We start from the raw sequence: 17222 nt of genomic DNA on the forward strand, positions 1-17222 counted from the left end.
AAGTGAAGAAATACAATGCAGATATGATAACAGTTATCAAAGAAAGGAAGAAAAAAAATGTCAATTGTTGAATGCAATTTAATCTTATGGTAGAATTAGATAAGGTTAATGAGAAAAATGAAAAGTTAGAAGCCAAAATAAAATTGTTTGATGATGTCGAGGAAAAGAATAATGATTTGCAAGAAAAGTTACAGAGATTAAAAGACGAAAACAATTTGCAAATGAAAGAAATTTCAACATTGAAAGATGAGAATGAACAATTAGTAAAATGCAATAAGTGTCTATCAAAACTATTGGTTCAATGTGATGTTTCATGTGGCACAGAAGATTTATGTTCTTCATTTGGTAATTGTGATTTTGCTAAAGCTATTTGTGAACAAACTGACAATTTTGTAAATCTTAAAAAATGTGATTATGCAAATGTTGTTAGTTGTTTTAATGCCAATGTTGGTTTAAAAATTATGAAAAGAATAGGTTATAAAGGTCAAAAATTAGGAAATAATGAACAAAGAATAAGAGAACCAATTGAGCCAACAATGAGGCCAAAGTATGAAGGCCTAAGGTATGTCAAAGGTAAAGGAAATAATGTTACAAATGTTAAATTAATCCAATTCTCTCATCGTAACAAGAAAGAGCATACAAAGGATAAATGTTGGTATTTACATCCTGTTGTGCGTATTGCACAACCCACCCCGTCTTGGACAAGGACCCCCTGATTTAGTTGCAGTCTTCCCAAAAGAAAGAGAATAGGCCTGTTAGGTCACTGGGGCAAAGGAGACAAAATCTTCAGAGGTCCGATTCATTGTGTAAACCAAGTGAAGCAACAAAAGCATCCAAAATCTCGAGTTTCAGGTCAAGCAAAACAAAATCACTCATCTTCCTATGAAATCCCTTCTGTTAACGAGCCTCCAAAGGCCAAGTTTCTAAGTGTATGGGCGAATGGTAAATTCGGCATTTCTTTCGAGTTTGTGAGGGATAGTTAAAGTCACCATTTCAAACCAAAATTCATGAGTCACAATTCCCTCTAAAGGCCCGAATTTGCCAAGTTTGGGCAAATAGGTCGAATGGAGGTCGCATATTTAGGGCCCGAGAAAACCCGACATCACAAAGAGAAAAACAAAGCAAAAATCACGCGATTTCATAGAAGATGCCGAAGTTCGCAAGAAGCAAACAAAAATCGCGAAGAGTAAGCTTTTGAGCCGAAAGACAAAACACTTAAAACTTGCAAAATCGGCTTGTAAGCCGAAAATGACCAACACTACCAAAATCGCGCAAAATAATCCAAATGCCCAAATCATAACCAAAAAACAAAGTTGCGCAACTCATCTAAGCTGCCCGATTTTATTAAAAGGGCACTTTAACTTGAAACAAAATCGCACAAAGGGGATTTCGCGTTTTCATTCAAAGTCGCGAATTTCTCCAAGCCTCAAATGCCAACGCAAAGGGAAAGGAGGTTCAGCCTTTTTATTCGTTTTGAGAGAAACAAATTCACACTCTCACCAAAACACCCAAAAATGACTGCGCGATCGTGGATATTGGAATTACATAAGGGTTTGATCGTTTTGCACAAAACTCGTACATTTCCTCCCGAAGTCGCAAATTCATCAAAAAGCCAAAAATCACATGAATGCCAGGAATCGCAAATTTCATCCCAATAGGCCAAAAAAAAGGTAAAAACATCTAAGTTCGCTATATCCTTCATTTGGCCGAAAATCTTCAAAAGACTAAAATCGCATTTTCGGGTCATTTGGTCGAAAATGAAAGAATTCTAAAATCACGCCAAGAGCCTTAAAAGGCTGAAATGTGAGGTGAAGCTCACAAAATTGGCTTGTAGGCCGAAAAAGAAAAGGGATAAATTCATGCAATAACCCATTTACGCCCAAAAAGGGTATAAAGGTTCAAATCACACAATTCGGCCAAATAGGCCGAATTTAGAGGACAACTTGGGAAAGTTCCCCCCCATTCTAAGCCAAAAAAGTTAAAACTTCCAAGCTCGCAAAATCCTCCCATGGGCCGAAAGTGCCAAAATGGGGTAAAAACGTCCAAAGTCTCAATCAAGCATTTTAGCTAATCAGGCCGAAAACTCCAAAAAGGGTCTTTCTAACCGAAAATCTGAGGCACAATCCCAAGTCGTGCATTTCGGCTCAGGAGCCCGAAATTCATTAAAAGGGTATATTTAAAGAAGACAACATCACATAATGTGTTGAAATCGCCAAGTTTCACCACGAATAAGAGGGCGTTCAAAACAAAATTTTGGCCTTTAATTGTATTTTGGGAGAAAGGAAACAAAGTTCGCTCGTTCCTATTAAAGTGGATCAGATTTATCTATAGGTAATTTAAATTATAATTATGAAGATCACACAATATTCTGTATAATATAACAACTTATTGTATTGCAGATCACTGTTGTAAACACAAAGATATTGACTATTGTAAATACAATGATATTGATGTTGTATGTTATCACAACAATATCGACTACTATCTGTTATCACAATAATATCGACTGCTATTTGTTATGCATCACATTCTAAGTAAATCATATTACCTATAAGTATGACATCCACGGACTTCCTTAAGGGGCGTGTCCCTTTAACACAAAGTGGTGGCTAGAGAAAACCTGTATCAATTCATTACTGAATAGGAATGCTAACTAACACATAATTTGCCATTAGTTAAATATAACCGATCATCATCGGTCACTAATAATCAATTAATACATAATAGAAATCGATTAGCTATTAAATCGATAATAGATGTAGCAGATAACAGTTATAAGGTTATGACTAATATGAAGATTGAGTCTAAACTTAATGATAAGAACAATCATTCAATCGTCTAAGGCCGATCGGCCAATTAGACTGTTGAATTGTATAGGCTTGATCAGTTAATTCCGACCGAAGCTATACACATTCAACAATTCCAAGTTAATGGTCGAATTTCACTGTTAGAGAGGAGGCGTTTGAACTACAGAGCCCGACATTACCTAAATTGATTGACAAATTAATTTATTTAATTTTTCAAAATGATTATTTAAAGTGGAATTCATTGTTTGCAGGATGACATCAGGAAAAGCTAGAGTGTCAACCTGAAGCGTAAATTGGAGACGCAATCGCGAGCGACGCTAGGAAGCAAGAATGAGGAACGCACTGCAAAGCGCAGGATCAAAAAACCAAGTGTGGGGAAGCGCGCCATCACCAGACGACAAGTTGAAGTCCACCAACGAGATTGAAGACCAAGAACACAGAATGCTACAAAATGTGCATTCTCAGAAAAATGCACTGCTGGAAGAAATTCGAAAAAATCAGTTTTAAAATTAAAATTGTTTATTGTGAAAAAACAACTGCCTGTGGGCCCTACCTAATGCATTCAAAACAAAGGGACACAAGTCAGTTATTTCCAACTACTCGATTGACCGAATTAATGTCAAATATTGGTCGGTAGTTGAGAATATGGTTGGAGGATAACTGAGAATTGAATAGGCATGGGTTAAAGATGTCAAGCTTCTAGAAGGCAGATCAGGACTGTTGGATGTAGTCAATCCTGGCCATCGATTCAAATTGTAAAATCTATAAAAGGCAGGATGCCTCTCATTGTAAAGGGTTAGATTTTTAGAATTAAACAGTCAGATAGTTAGAGTTTTTGTAGAAGGTTAGACAGTTAGAACAGGTTAGATTGTTAGAAGGTTAGAATTTAGTAGTTAAGAATAGAGTAGAACTACTGCAGAAATTGTTGTAATGATAGCCAAAATCAATATATGAACATTGAAGATATGGTGTTTGTTATCTTGGTTTTCTTTTGTTTGCATGGTTTCCTTCAACAGGTTTAGATAGATCCTTTTTGGTGAGTAGGTATTTGATGGATTTAGTTCAATTGCAGGTGTCCGTTTGAGTTGCGCCAGAATTGGGTGTTTAGGCATGCACCTGCAGTTTGAATATCTTCTAAGTCCCCTTGAAGATTGCACCGTTCTTGCGAGGTTGTGAGTTATTCTGGCCAAGCAGGGATTGGTTGTGTTGAATCCGTCTACTCGCACACCAATCTTGTTAATTTTAGGTCTCTTAACCCTATCCTTTTGCATTTATTTTTCCCGCAGCATCTTAGGATGCAGACCAACTTGTTGCAAACGTAAGGTCCCTTGTGTTCCCAACAAAACACATCAAACCGTTGAGCTGTCCTGCAGTCATGAACTGACATTTGGAACCTTGAGATTGTCCCCTTTGATCGATTAAAAACAGCATTAGGGCTTCCTTATACAAGACAAGATAGGATACTCAATGAGAACATTCTATTCTGTGTTGGCCGGAGAGAGTTGTAGCGATACGATTTTAGCCACGTCAACACATCCTTGTAGTCTATGTGGATTGAAAAACCACTGTAAAAAGACATGTTGAAACAATGAATTGAAGAATGAATCTCTGTCAAGATGCATGAAAATGGATTATGGATGGAGTTATGGGGTGAGTTGGAACAAGGTAATAGGTATGATCAAAAAATTATTCAAGCATAAATATTCCTATATGAAAAAGAAACCATTGTCGTGTGAGATGTCTACAGAAGGTGAAGTTGGCAAAAGCAATTTCTATGATTTGTTTTGATGATGTTAATGCAATTATTATTTGCAAAGTAGTTGTTTATTGGTATGTGTATAACAGATTCAAGTGGAAATTTCACAAAAATGAATGTTGTATGATTCAGATATTTTGCAGAGTTGTTGATTTTGTGGCATTGTTAGTGATTACTTTGGATATTGTTTGGTCCTAAAACTTGCAAATTTGTGGTTGGACTGTAAGATAGATCCCATGATTATTGATATTCAGTTTGATAAATATTTTGAGATTGCAGGGAATTGCGAATAGATGGCCATGTATGGTCCTCATTGGAGTAACCACTAGAAGAGTGACTCCTACTCGAATGCATTGATGCTTGAAGAATGGTGATAGTGCTGCAGCACATCTTTTGGAGGTTTTTTTTTCAAAATGGTCATTATGGAGGAGAAATGATAGAATAATGACCATTATTTTCCCTAATGTCATTATGGGGGAGAATGAAGGATAATGAACATTAAGTGTGTAATTAGTTATTTGATTATTGATAGTTGAAGATTTCAATTATATTCTTAAATCTATATATACAAAAATATATTGTAAGAAAATAACGAAGAATGAATGCAATAGAATTATTTTTTAAGTTTGATATATCTCTATGTGTATTATGTATTTTTCAATTTCATTATTAGTTTTATATTCCCTTAGGGTTAGGGATCCAACAACAAATATAAATGCGCGCACACACACACACATGTGTATGTGTGTGTGAGTGATTAGTTATTTGATTATTGGTAGTTGAAGATTTCAATTATATTCTTAAATCTATATATACAAAAATATATTGTACGAAAATAACGAAGAATGATTGCAATAGAATTATTTTTTAAATTTGATATATCTCTATGTGTATTATGTATTTTTCAATTTCATTATTAGTTTTGTATTCCCTCGGGGTTAGGGATCCAACAACAAATATAAATGCACACACACACACACACTAATGTCCCCACTTCCCTAGATGTTATCCAGATGATTAAATTCCCCTGTCACCCATCTGTAATGTCCCCACTTCCCTAGATGCTATCCAGATGATTAAATTCACCTGTCGCCCATCTCCACATGTGAAGTTCGGTGTTGGGAGATGATGGGTTAGCCAAAGGGGACCTATACTTAGACAAATTTTGCATTGGTGGACCTTAATAATAATACTTTATAATTTTATGTTATAAAGTTACTTTTTCTAAATTTAGAAAAAGTTTATAAAAGTAACTTATAATGTTACTATATGATTAATAAGTAACTTTATTTAAAAAGTTACATGACCCTTTTCCCTAGGCAAATAATAACTTAAAAGGTGGTCAAAAATTACAAGATGAAGGTTACCCTCATGGCTGGGCGCTCAATTGGAGGGATATAGTTTCCTTGGCATCTTGGAGATGCCCCTTTTGGAGTTCGATGTTTTTATTCAAGGAGGCGATTCATTTGTAGGACTTCAACTTCAATTTTTATGATATTTGGGCGATTTGCAGGCCATCTTCAAAAGTTTCAGTAATATTTATTGCAGGCCGTACCATTCCAGCTGGGCCGTACCACTGCCTTTGCCTGGGGACCACAAAAAAATAATTACAAGGGTTTGGTTACAGTGTTTTGGCTCAGAATTCATAATTATTGAATAAGACAGCATTCCATTAGTTTATTTGGCAAATAAATCATTTGTGTGGGCAGTACGTATAATTCTTTGGGGAAAGAGAATACAATTCAAAGGTTTGTGCCTGGCATCAGTCAAGAAATCACATGGGATATGCAGATTCCTCCTTAAATTTGTTTTGGTAATTCTTAGTAAGCATAATAAAGCTCACTGGAGCTGTTAGTGCATGGTGGAAACACTCCTGTTAGCATACTCTCAATTCTAGTCAAATAAAGAAGCTCATCCGGACAAGCATTGGACTAGTGGTAGGCCAATTTTGGCTTCTGATGTTTCTATATCTAATTTTTGATGTTTGATAATTTGCTGTCAATAAATCAGTCATATCTAAGTTCCTATCTCAGTATTAGTTCTTTCATGTATTGCAATTACATTTCGTTTTGGTTTCAACTTCAAGCATCAAACACCAAAAAAAGGTATAAAACCTCAAAATTGTCAAAAGACTTTAAACAAATTCTCGCTGTCAAAGATTCGAAGTTGCAACAAAACAATCAGAATTGGGCATAGTCCTAAACGGCATCACACACACACACACACACGTGTGTGTAATAATCGTCTTAACCCATTTAAATAAACCATACAATAGCTTGTTGACCTTTACAAATCAAACATTAATAGTTCCATTTCCCATTGTCAACCAGAGTAGAGTTTGGGGAGGAAAGCCAAAAAGGGTGCCTGATTATCGTTCAACCCAATTAAGCCCAAGAGTGCACAACATCCAACTAAGCCAACTTGCCCCTTGGCCCACAAACAGCAAGAAATCCATCTTCAATATTTCCATCCCTTGGAGTGGCCTACTTAATTTGAGGGAACCCGGGTTATTGAGGAATATATCTTTGTGTATTATGTATTTTTCAATTTCATTATTAGTTTTATATTCCCTCGGGGTTAGGGATCCAACAACAAATATAAATGCGCAGGCACACACGTGTGTGTGTGTGTGTGAGTGATTAGTTATTTGATTATTTGTAGTTGAAGATTTCAATTATATTCGTAAATCTATATATACAAAAATATATTGTAAGAAAATAACGAAGAATGAATGCAATAGAATTATTTTTTAAGTTTGATATATCTATGTGTGTATTATGTATTTTTCAATTTCATTATTAGTTTTATATTCCCTCGGGGTTAGGGATCCAACAACAAATATAAATGCACACACACACACGTGTGTGTGTGTAATAATCTTCTTAACCCATTTAAATAAACCATGCAATAGCTTGTTGACCTTTACAAATCAAACATCAATAGTTCCATTTCCCATAGTCAACCAAAGTAGAGTTCGGAGAGGAAAGCCACAAAGGGTGCCCCATTATCGTTCAACCCAATTAAGCCCAAGAGTGCACAACATCCAACTAAGCCAGCTCGCCCCTTGGCCCACAAACAGCAAGAAATCCATCTTCAATATTTCCATCCCTTGGGGTGGCCTACTTAATTTGAGGGAACCCTGGTTATTGAGGAAGATTGTTCAGCCCAAGAGCACAGAGCATCCAACTAAGGCAACTCACCCTTTGGCCCACAAGCGGCAAGAACATCCATCTTTGATAATTCCATCCCTTGGGGTGGCCTACTTGATTCAAGGGAACCCATCTACTACCTCTCCCTAACATAATTCCATCCATTCCCGCAATGATTGCTTGTAGGAATAAAGAATAGACTAACTTATTAATTAAAGAAACATTAATAACTTGGTAAAGATATACATTAGAGAGCATAGATGTATAATAACATAAATTCTATTGCATACCAATTACTTGCTAATGCACAATTTAGATATTGCCTCAAGATAACCTGATCAGCTTCTTATACTCAGGTATGTCTACCTATGAGAAATCCTTCATCTTCGATGCTCATTTGAATGGTTGGTATGCTGCATTATATCCCTTTCATTGGATGGAAGGGTATGTCTCTTCCCACGAACATTCTCCTTGCAAAAGTGGTGACTCAATCATATGTCCCTTGCCTCTAACGAATAATGGTTAATGTGATCTAACCTCATCAAGGAATATTAATAATACTTGTCAATGTAAACACAATTCTTATCATATCCTTAATCCATTCGCTATCATGCTAATTTGTATATGGATCGCTGCATTGATGTAGATTTCTAAAGGATCGCTGCCTTGTCATCTTCTCTTATAATTACCGGCTGAATGTATTAGTTTCTACTGAAAATCGTGAAGTCTTAACAATAAGACGATTTTCGTGAAGTCTTAACAATAAGACAAGGAATCAGAACTGAGTTAGAGCAGAAATAAATATATTATAGCAGCAACTAGACCAAAGACAAATCCATGGATATAGTAGAATTATAGGCACATTTTTTTATATTTGTGCAATAGAGATACTTGCGAAAATTATTAATCTATGTGAGTAATCTAAGTGCCTTAGAGGTGAAATAGAAGACAAGCCTTCCATGCTTTTGGGCTTGATCCACGAGGACGGCCAGCCTCCAAGGTGAACTAAGGGATGGAAGGGCAACCCACCTTCCATGCTCTCGCAGTACAAGAGCGACCAAACTTGAGATTGCAGTTAGCAAACATTTCAAATAATTCCTAATGAGATCATTGTGGGAATCTGCATTGGAGTGGCAATTGCCTTAATTAGATTTTTAATATGAATAATGTTTATATGATATCATGATGCATACTAATGCTTAGTCAAAATAGATGTTATCTTGACTTATGGTTTAATGTCAATTTCCAGTGACTAATATTGTGTGCATGACCTGAACTGAGAATTCTCTTAAATGACATTTCAATTGGTAAATTTATATTCTAAAATGTATAACATTTCTTATTTTTTATTGGAATTGTGATTTTAGGGCAAAATTTAGGAATATCCCAAAAGGGACATTACATAAATCCACCCTTGACTTTCACCTGGGCTTAATTTTTTAGGTCAAAGAATATCTCTTTCACCAAACTTAAAATGGACTTGCACCTAATTTCCAAAGATAATGCCACAATTTTTTATTTGGTGAATTCTTATTTAATGAGAAACCCTTAGTCATAGTATCCACAACAAAGGGAATCCACCCTACTTCATATCTCTTTGGTCAAATGTACTGCTTGTTTATGCCTAAGCTTAGTTGTCACAACCAAAGGGCATCTATTCTGCACAATTCAGTATGAAATTGCACCCGATCTCTAGAGTAAATAACGTGATAATTTTTTATTTGGTAAATTCTACTTTTAGTTGTCATGATCAAGGGATATCCCATCTATCAAATTTACCTTTTCTTCTATCAAAAATAACTACCTGCAATGGCAAAAAGTACCAATTTTGCTAAATTCACCGAGTGGCAACCCACCTCTAAATAAAATAATGTGGAAATCTTTTTTTTGTAAAACCCTCAGTTTAATTACCATGACCAACGAGCATCTCTTCCATCAAATTCACCCTTAGTATCTCTTTGCCTAAGCTTAGTTGCCATGGCCAAAGCTGAGCTTTCCATCAAATTCATCATGGATTCCAACCAACCTCCAAATAAATAATGCTGTATTTTTTCATTTATTAAATTTCCCTGTTCTTATAAATTCTGACCTTCTGCTTATTTGTCATGAATAAATGTATCTCCTATATCAAATCAATGCTAAGTATTATTTACACCTAACCTTAGTTGCCTTGATTGAATGGAAACTCCACCCTCAAATTCATCATAGAATTGAACCTAACTTCGCCTGTTTGTGATAGCCCACACCCTATAAATTGGATGCAATAGTTTATCCAGTTTACACACTTTAACGTATCTCCTGAAATTAGACATCAGGCTTCCCCCTGGAGCTCTCCATGATTTTTCCCTGAGCTAATTCCATTCAACAAAAATAACCACGTGAAAAATAATATCCAAATTCAATAGAATTAAATAAATCCAAACGAACACTTAAGCAATCGCCTCAAATTATTTAGCCTAGACAAGATAAATCATGATGCCGATAGTATCCAAGGATTAGCAACAAACCCTTGCCATAAAAAAGAATAGACCAACCGAGCGGCAAGCATAAGGATTTCAAGTCACTTCATGAAACTGAATCTATAACTTCTTAAATGAACTGAAAACCCTGTAAAAACAGATATGCATTGCCCCTTTTTCATTTTTATTTCTTTTTTATAAATTCAATGTAATTGGTTCCAGGCTTCTCAAATAAACTGAAAATCCTAGACAACTAAGAAGACTTTGCGCTAGTTTATTCCTTTTCCTGTAACTTCATATAAATAATTTAAAAGCTACTCACATAAACTGAAAATCTTAAACAATCAAAAAGACCGACTCTTATAAAATATTGAAGGAGATTACCTTGGATTCTTTGATGGCCAGTAGACAATCTTCCACTGCATTTTGCGTCGCTTCGACTGAGCTCTCCATGTCGATTGCTTTGAAAAATTAGTTGCTGTAGTTTTGGATTTTGCAAGAAAAGGATATACAGGTGTTGTAATGTCGTCTAAAAAGAAAAAATTTCAGACTTCTTCTTGCGCTTTCCCGCTCTTTTTAATTCGCTACCGTACACAGATGCTCGAAATGTAATCAAATAATATTTATAATATTAAGAGATATATATGTGTCTCTCTTTCTTTATATACAACACTATGAGGTAGTAGATATCTAAATCACAAGTTGTCTTTGGTTACATTTTCATATAACTAAATTACAAATTGTTTTTGGTTAAGAAGCCAAGTTCATAGAGATCCATGAAGATCCATGGAAAATAGACTCAAGAATTATGTAGATAACATTAGATTTGAGATTTGTATCTTTTTTTAATGAATGAGTTTTTAATATCTCTTTTTTCAATTAAGTTTAATTTATTTTGTGTATTTGTAGAATTAATTATACAATAATAAATGTTTAAAGTTTAAGAATTAAGATTGATAATCAAAATATGTGTTATGATTAAACTAAAAAATCATACTAAATTAAATGTATGGATATTAAGTGTTGATTTTGATGTAGCAATCTTTTTTCAAATGTCAATAAATCTTTAAGGTTTTGGGATTTCATTCTCTATTGTTGGCATGTAAATCTAATCAAATATTATTTGAGGTCATTTTTGTGAGTTTAGAATCAAGAACATGATGCATAAATATGGCTTAACTCACAAACTAATATGGCATAATTTTAAAGTCTAATACTTATTCTCACAATTCTTGATATATGGATTTGTATAAGGATAGATAATATTTACAAACGCCTTAGTTAAGTTATTGGATTGTGAGGATCTGGTTCTTCTTAGTCAAATCCTTGGATAGACCAATTTGGTGGCAATAAACCAATATTAAGAACATCAAGCAAGCATCCAAAAAGCTCCTAGAATGGTGATATAGTGGTAATATAATATATTTTAATATCTATTTATGATAAAAATCATAAATTTGTTCAAGATATTATTCCCTCTACCTAAATAATTCATTATTGTTAATGTTAGTCTTTAAATACACCGCCCTAACATGTAAATCAAAAAATATATCCTTTAGTTAATTCATAGTAATCAAGTTAAAAAGGTGGTAAATGTTTGAATTTGAATTTTAAATTTATAATTTTGGGGGTCCATTTTGCAAACACTAAACTAATCTAGATTGGTTTCACACTTGAATGTATCTAACTCATGGCAAACAAGTGGAATATTTGGGAACGAGATGGAATCTAATGATGTGTGATGGTAGGATTTGGGAATGAATGACATAATTTGCCAACTTCCATGTCAAGTATACCATTTCTCATGTTAATTGATGTATTAAAGACAACCTAGTTGTTGTGGGTCCAAAAGCATAAGGGAAAAGGGCATGAGTATGTAATTTTCACTATCACATTTTGCACCCACTTTGATTTACATGTGAGCTACTATAAAAATACATGTGAAAGTAAAATCAAGTTGTCAGGTTAGAAATTAATTATTTTTCAAATACTCAAATGATACTAGATTTATGTAAAGTTATGAATCGTGAGTTTGGATGATGTACTCTTCTTGCCATGAATGTTCCATTTCAAGTACTTGCAAGCATAAAAGAAAAATTCATAATGAATAGCATTTTCAAGCATTTTAAAATGAGCATTATTACAACTCAATGTATTTCTTATAAAGAAGTAAAAAGAGTAGAATGTGAGATTTTCATATTACAAAAAGTGATAAAGACATGACTATGTTGAGAGGACTACAACTATTTATGTAATTAATTATATCATAGCTTAGGTCGCAACTAAAACTAGCTCCAAAAAGTCATCAAAAAGTACAATTTTTGCATAACCTTCATGTTAATTGACAATTACAGAACCTTGATCCTGATCGGCGGAACAAACTGTGGATTTGATTTTTCAAAAAAGTCAATAACACGCACTTTTTGGAGCCAATTTAGCTGCGTCCTCACACCTTATGTTAAGTTGATAAAGTAAACATTGTTTGTTTATTCCAATAAATTAAGCACTAAGAGCATATTTCATCTTCTTGATTGATGGGAGCACATACTAGTTTTCTACCACATTCAACACGTTGATTAACAATAGTTAGGTGTCATATCTCCCTCATCAAGATGAGTTTGCTTAACATTTTTTCTCATATAGTTGAGTTAGTCCTATAATCAATTGCTCTCCTTTAAGACACTTATCATCTTAATTTGTGCATCCTAGAACCTTTTATTAATAGTCATGTCCTTCAACTCTGTGAGACATGGACCAGCTCTGATACCATGTGGGATTTTGCCAAGATCAAGAGGCAATGGAAAGCACAAATAAGAGAGAACAAAATAGATGATAGAAATAAATTGTATTCTATCAAGATGAAAATACTGATCAACTGGATCGTCAATCGATACATACAATGAATATGAGCCTGCTTATATAGGCAAGGCTATATGGATATGTGAGCACACAAACATGACATGTGGCTCAATAAGAAACAAGGGTAGGTAGGAAATAGGTGTGGGTAGGTAGGAGAAACAATATAATATTCCACATGAGGTGGATCACCCACTGAATGTGGAGTGTAACAACAAGATCACACCATAAAAGGTGGAAATTCTCCTACACACACTATCCCAATGTGGCACAAACACCCAAGTGTCTCATACCCAAACTACTATGAAATGAATTTCCTAAGTAAAGTGTAATAATATCCAAGATGAATAATTATTTACACCAACAAACTCCTTATCTTAAATATCAAGAATACAAATATTAAAATTCTATCAAATTCTTATATTTTGCTTGCTAGTGAATATATGCTATCTTTATTTTGTTTTAATTATAGGGGGATATAATATTGTTAATCATTCTTCAGTATTAAATGTGATAAAAACCAAGTGGAGAAAATCTAAAAGGGCTTTGTATGGGTATGGACTATGATCAAATTATATAAATAGCATTGTAAAGGTCTCTAACTACGTGAGAATGTACTTCATCTAGTATGATAATAAAGTTGTGTTTGGTACAAAAAAATTATTATAATTGTCATAGTTGCATCACTACAATCACTCAAAAAGAAATGTCACTAATTTAATATGCTCCCTCTAAAAATTTGTCTACAACGGAGGTAAGTAATTCCATACGTAAGGGAAAATGATAATAACATGTCAAGCATTTAATAATTTTAAAAACTATCACCATACAAAGATATGTTTAATAAATATTCATGGATAGTAATAAATGACATCATATAAGTGTAATGAGCATATTTAATAAATTTCCATGAATAACATTATGTGGGCACAATGAGCATGTAAAATAAGGAATAAGCATGTGAGTATAAAGAGATAAAGTGGCTAAATGTGCCAAGGCTTATCTCTGATTGATGCAGGAGCATCCTTGGTTACCAAGCAATCCCACATCAACCAGAAATATTTTCTTTATTGCATTTGAGTTTGTAACTGCCTTGGTATTTTCTCTGCATTATTTTGAATATTCTTCGTGCCTTGCAGATCTAGATTCACACTCTAAACATGGTCATATACATCATATCCAAGTATATTTTACTTTTCATCAAGTTATCATGCCTAAAAGCTCATTCATTTGCTAGAACATTCTATGTTGGTGGTGCCAGTTCATTTGCAGACCCTTCATGTGGCATGCGGATATGATTGGAGCATTGTTCAAGACATTTGGGACTTAGAGGGGAATCCTTTCCTATGGTTTTCATTATATTTTCTCCTTCCACAATGTATTTTGAGGCCGACCTACATGTTTTGTCATTCTTCAGGTTTGAAATGTTTGAGGCCGATGTAGATCCTTTCCAAAATTTGTAAAGCATATATAATAGCCTCTTTGTAACCATTCATGATAACCAATAGGTAGATTCATAGAGATATAACATCCACATTGAGAGTTTAGTTTTGTCAGTTCATGGGACTGTGATTAAGCTAATGCGCCATGTATAATGCCTTATGGTAAGCCTATGAGCCCATTGTTATTCTAGATACCAATTCACATGATACAATTGATGTTGCTAATGATAAATATATTGATCTTCTTGCTTAGTAAGTGTTATTTTTGTGTTTCATTTATGTTGTGTTGACTATATGTTGCACAGTTGGACAGTCTTGTTCTTGACCCTTCATCTAGGACTATATCAAGTGGTACCAGAGTAAGATTTGAGTCCTTGCGGAGTTGAGGCATTCCTTGTAGTGAACAAATTGCTGACCTAAGGCAATCTATAAGTGTTGTCAACCAATAATTGATTGTGAGGCAGTTGAGACCTTGTAGCTAGATTGTTGGATTGAGGCAGCTACACTGGAGCCAACGAAGAGATGTCACCAAGGAGAATACCTGTTATAGAAAATGTTGTTGATAGAATGGATGCAATGACAAAAATGATGAGAGAGATGATAGTGTTATTGGATGTTGTAGAAAATGATAGAAAGAGAGACTTAAACCCTAGACTAGAAGGTGAAAGTGATGATGAATTAGAGCAAAACTAGTCTGAGATGATTCTAAAGAACCAAAGAAGAGAAAGAAGAATTAGATCAAATAAAGATGACGAAAGCTATTTTGAAGATTAGTTAAAAACCTAAAATTTAAATTCAAAATTACACAAGAAATCTAAACCCTGGGGAATTGATTGATTGGATAAATGTCATGGAAGAATACTTTGAATAAGAGGAAATTGAAGATACGAAAAGGAAAAGATTTGCAAAACCTAAGTTGAAAGGTCATGCTACTTTATGGTGGAAAGAAGTTCATTTGGATAGGAATAGGAGAGTAAAAGAGAAAATTAAAAAATGGAATAGGATGGTGACAAAACTGAAGAACCAATTCAAACCTGTTGATTTGAGCTTGAGTTGTTGAAAAAGATTGCAAAACCTAAGACAAAAGGAGAAATCTATGAAGGAGTATATTGAGGAATTCCACAAAGTGATTATTAGGGTTGGACATAATGAAGAAAGTAAAGAAAAGGTTGCATGGTACATCAATGGACTACAAGCAAATATTCAGGAAGAACCGAGTATGGTAAGAATAACACTAGTTGAGGAAGCATATCAATTTGCATTGAAGGCAGAGGAGAAGTTGAATAAGAAGTTTGAATAGAGACAAATGTCTGAAAGAGGTAGATTTTAGAGAGGCAAAATATAATATGGAGAAGGATGACCCTTCACTAAGCAAAACAAAGAAGATAAACCTATCCAAAATGATAAAAAAGAAGGCAATGCATACCATAGAGAAAAATATGATAGAAATACCTATCGATGTGACAAAGGAGGCTACAATTCATTTTACAATCATGGATATTGAAGAAATGGAATTAGATCAGAGAAAAGACTAATCTGAGGAACATGTTTCAAGCATGGAGGTGAAGGACATAAAGCATTTGATTTTTATCAAAAAAGTATCAGTAATAGAACTTAACACGATGCTAGGACAACCTATGTAGAAGAAGAACCTATTGGATCACCCAATTCAATTGGAAAACTAGAGAAAGGTGAGTCACTGGTGATGAGGAAAGCTTCATTGAAAGAAGAGAACACTAAGGAGCTGCCCCAAAGGAGGAGTTTGTTCAAGACCAGATGCAAATCTGGAGGTAAATGTTGCAAAGTCATTATTGATAGTGGTAGTATAAACAATTTAGTTTTAGAACAAATGGTGACCAGGGTCAATTTGAAGAGATTGAATCATCTGATACCTTATAAGATAGCATGGATTCAAGATGAAACACAGATTACTAGTAAGTGAACAATGTTGGGTGAAGTTTCATATTGGATCTTATCATGATGGAGTATTGTGTGATATTATGATGATTGATGCATGTCATCTATTGTTGGAGAGACTATGTCAATATGATAGGAAGGAAATTCATGATGGGAGAAGGAATACTTATACTATGATATCTAATGGCAAGAGACATATATTGATACCTTTGTAGGAAGAAGAAGAGAAAAATGAAGTGTGCAGTAACACCAAAATCTGTTTGGTCGATGGTAGAAAATTCTTAGGAGCTCTAAGACATGAAAATATGTGTTTTGAATTGATTCCAAAGAAATCCAACAATATAGAAGCCAAGAACCATACCGAAAGAGAGGATGAACCACCGTAGGGAGAAATAGCAAAGTTGCTAACAGAATACCAGGACATTGTATCGAGGAACATTCCATTTGAATGACCACTAGTCTGGAGTATTAGTCATCATATGTATCTCATACAAGGAGTGAGTCTGCCAAACAAGGCACACATAAAATGACACCAACAGAGAATTAAGAGTTGAACAGACAAGTAGGAAAGATGTTGAAGAAGCGATTGATCGGAGAAAGCTTAAGACCATGTGTGGCACCTATCGTACTTGCACCAAAGAAAGATGAGGAATGGAGGATGTTTACTGACTCAAGAGCAATTGATAAGATCATTGTGGAGTATAGATGAATGACATTATGGACTGTCTAAGTGGAGCAAAGTATTTCACCAAGATTGACTTGAAGAGTGGATACCATAATATCAAAATCAAAGAAGGAGATGAATGGAAGACTACGTTTAAGACAAATGAAGGATT

The 17222-nt window shown here is 34.4% G+C and overlaps 1 protein-coding gene across 2 annotated transcripts in view; it reads right to left on the reverse strand.

Annotated features, from left to right (window-relative positions):
• The window catches only part of LOC131061428 (uncharacterized), a 122760-nt gene extending 111991 nt beyond the window's left edge, over positions 1-10769 (reverse strand). Inside the window, exon 1 of one of the 2 annotated variants that reach the window (XM_059209982.1) lies at positions 10556-10769. In XM_059209982.1, the coding sequence (XP_059065965.1) occupies positions 10556-10624 (69 nt within the window). In that variant the 5' untranslated portion in view covers positions 10625-10769. Of the gene's footprint in view, positions 1-9872; positions 10043-10555 lie in introns of those variants that run through there. The other variant, XM_059209983.1, reaches the window with a different exon arrangement.
• Positions 10770-17222: the final 6453 nt, after the last annotated feature.

The sequence above is a fragment of the Cryptomeria japonica genome, chromosome 8 (genome assembly GCF_030272615.1).
Source record: "Cryptomeria japonica chromosome 8, Sugi_1.0, whole genome shotgun sequence".
In the NCBI taxonomy this organism is placed as follows: domain Eukaryota; kingdom Viridiplantae; phylum Streptophyta; class Pinopsida; order Cupressales; family Cupressaceae; genus Cryptomeria; species Cryptomeria japonica.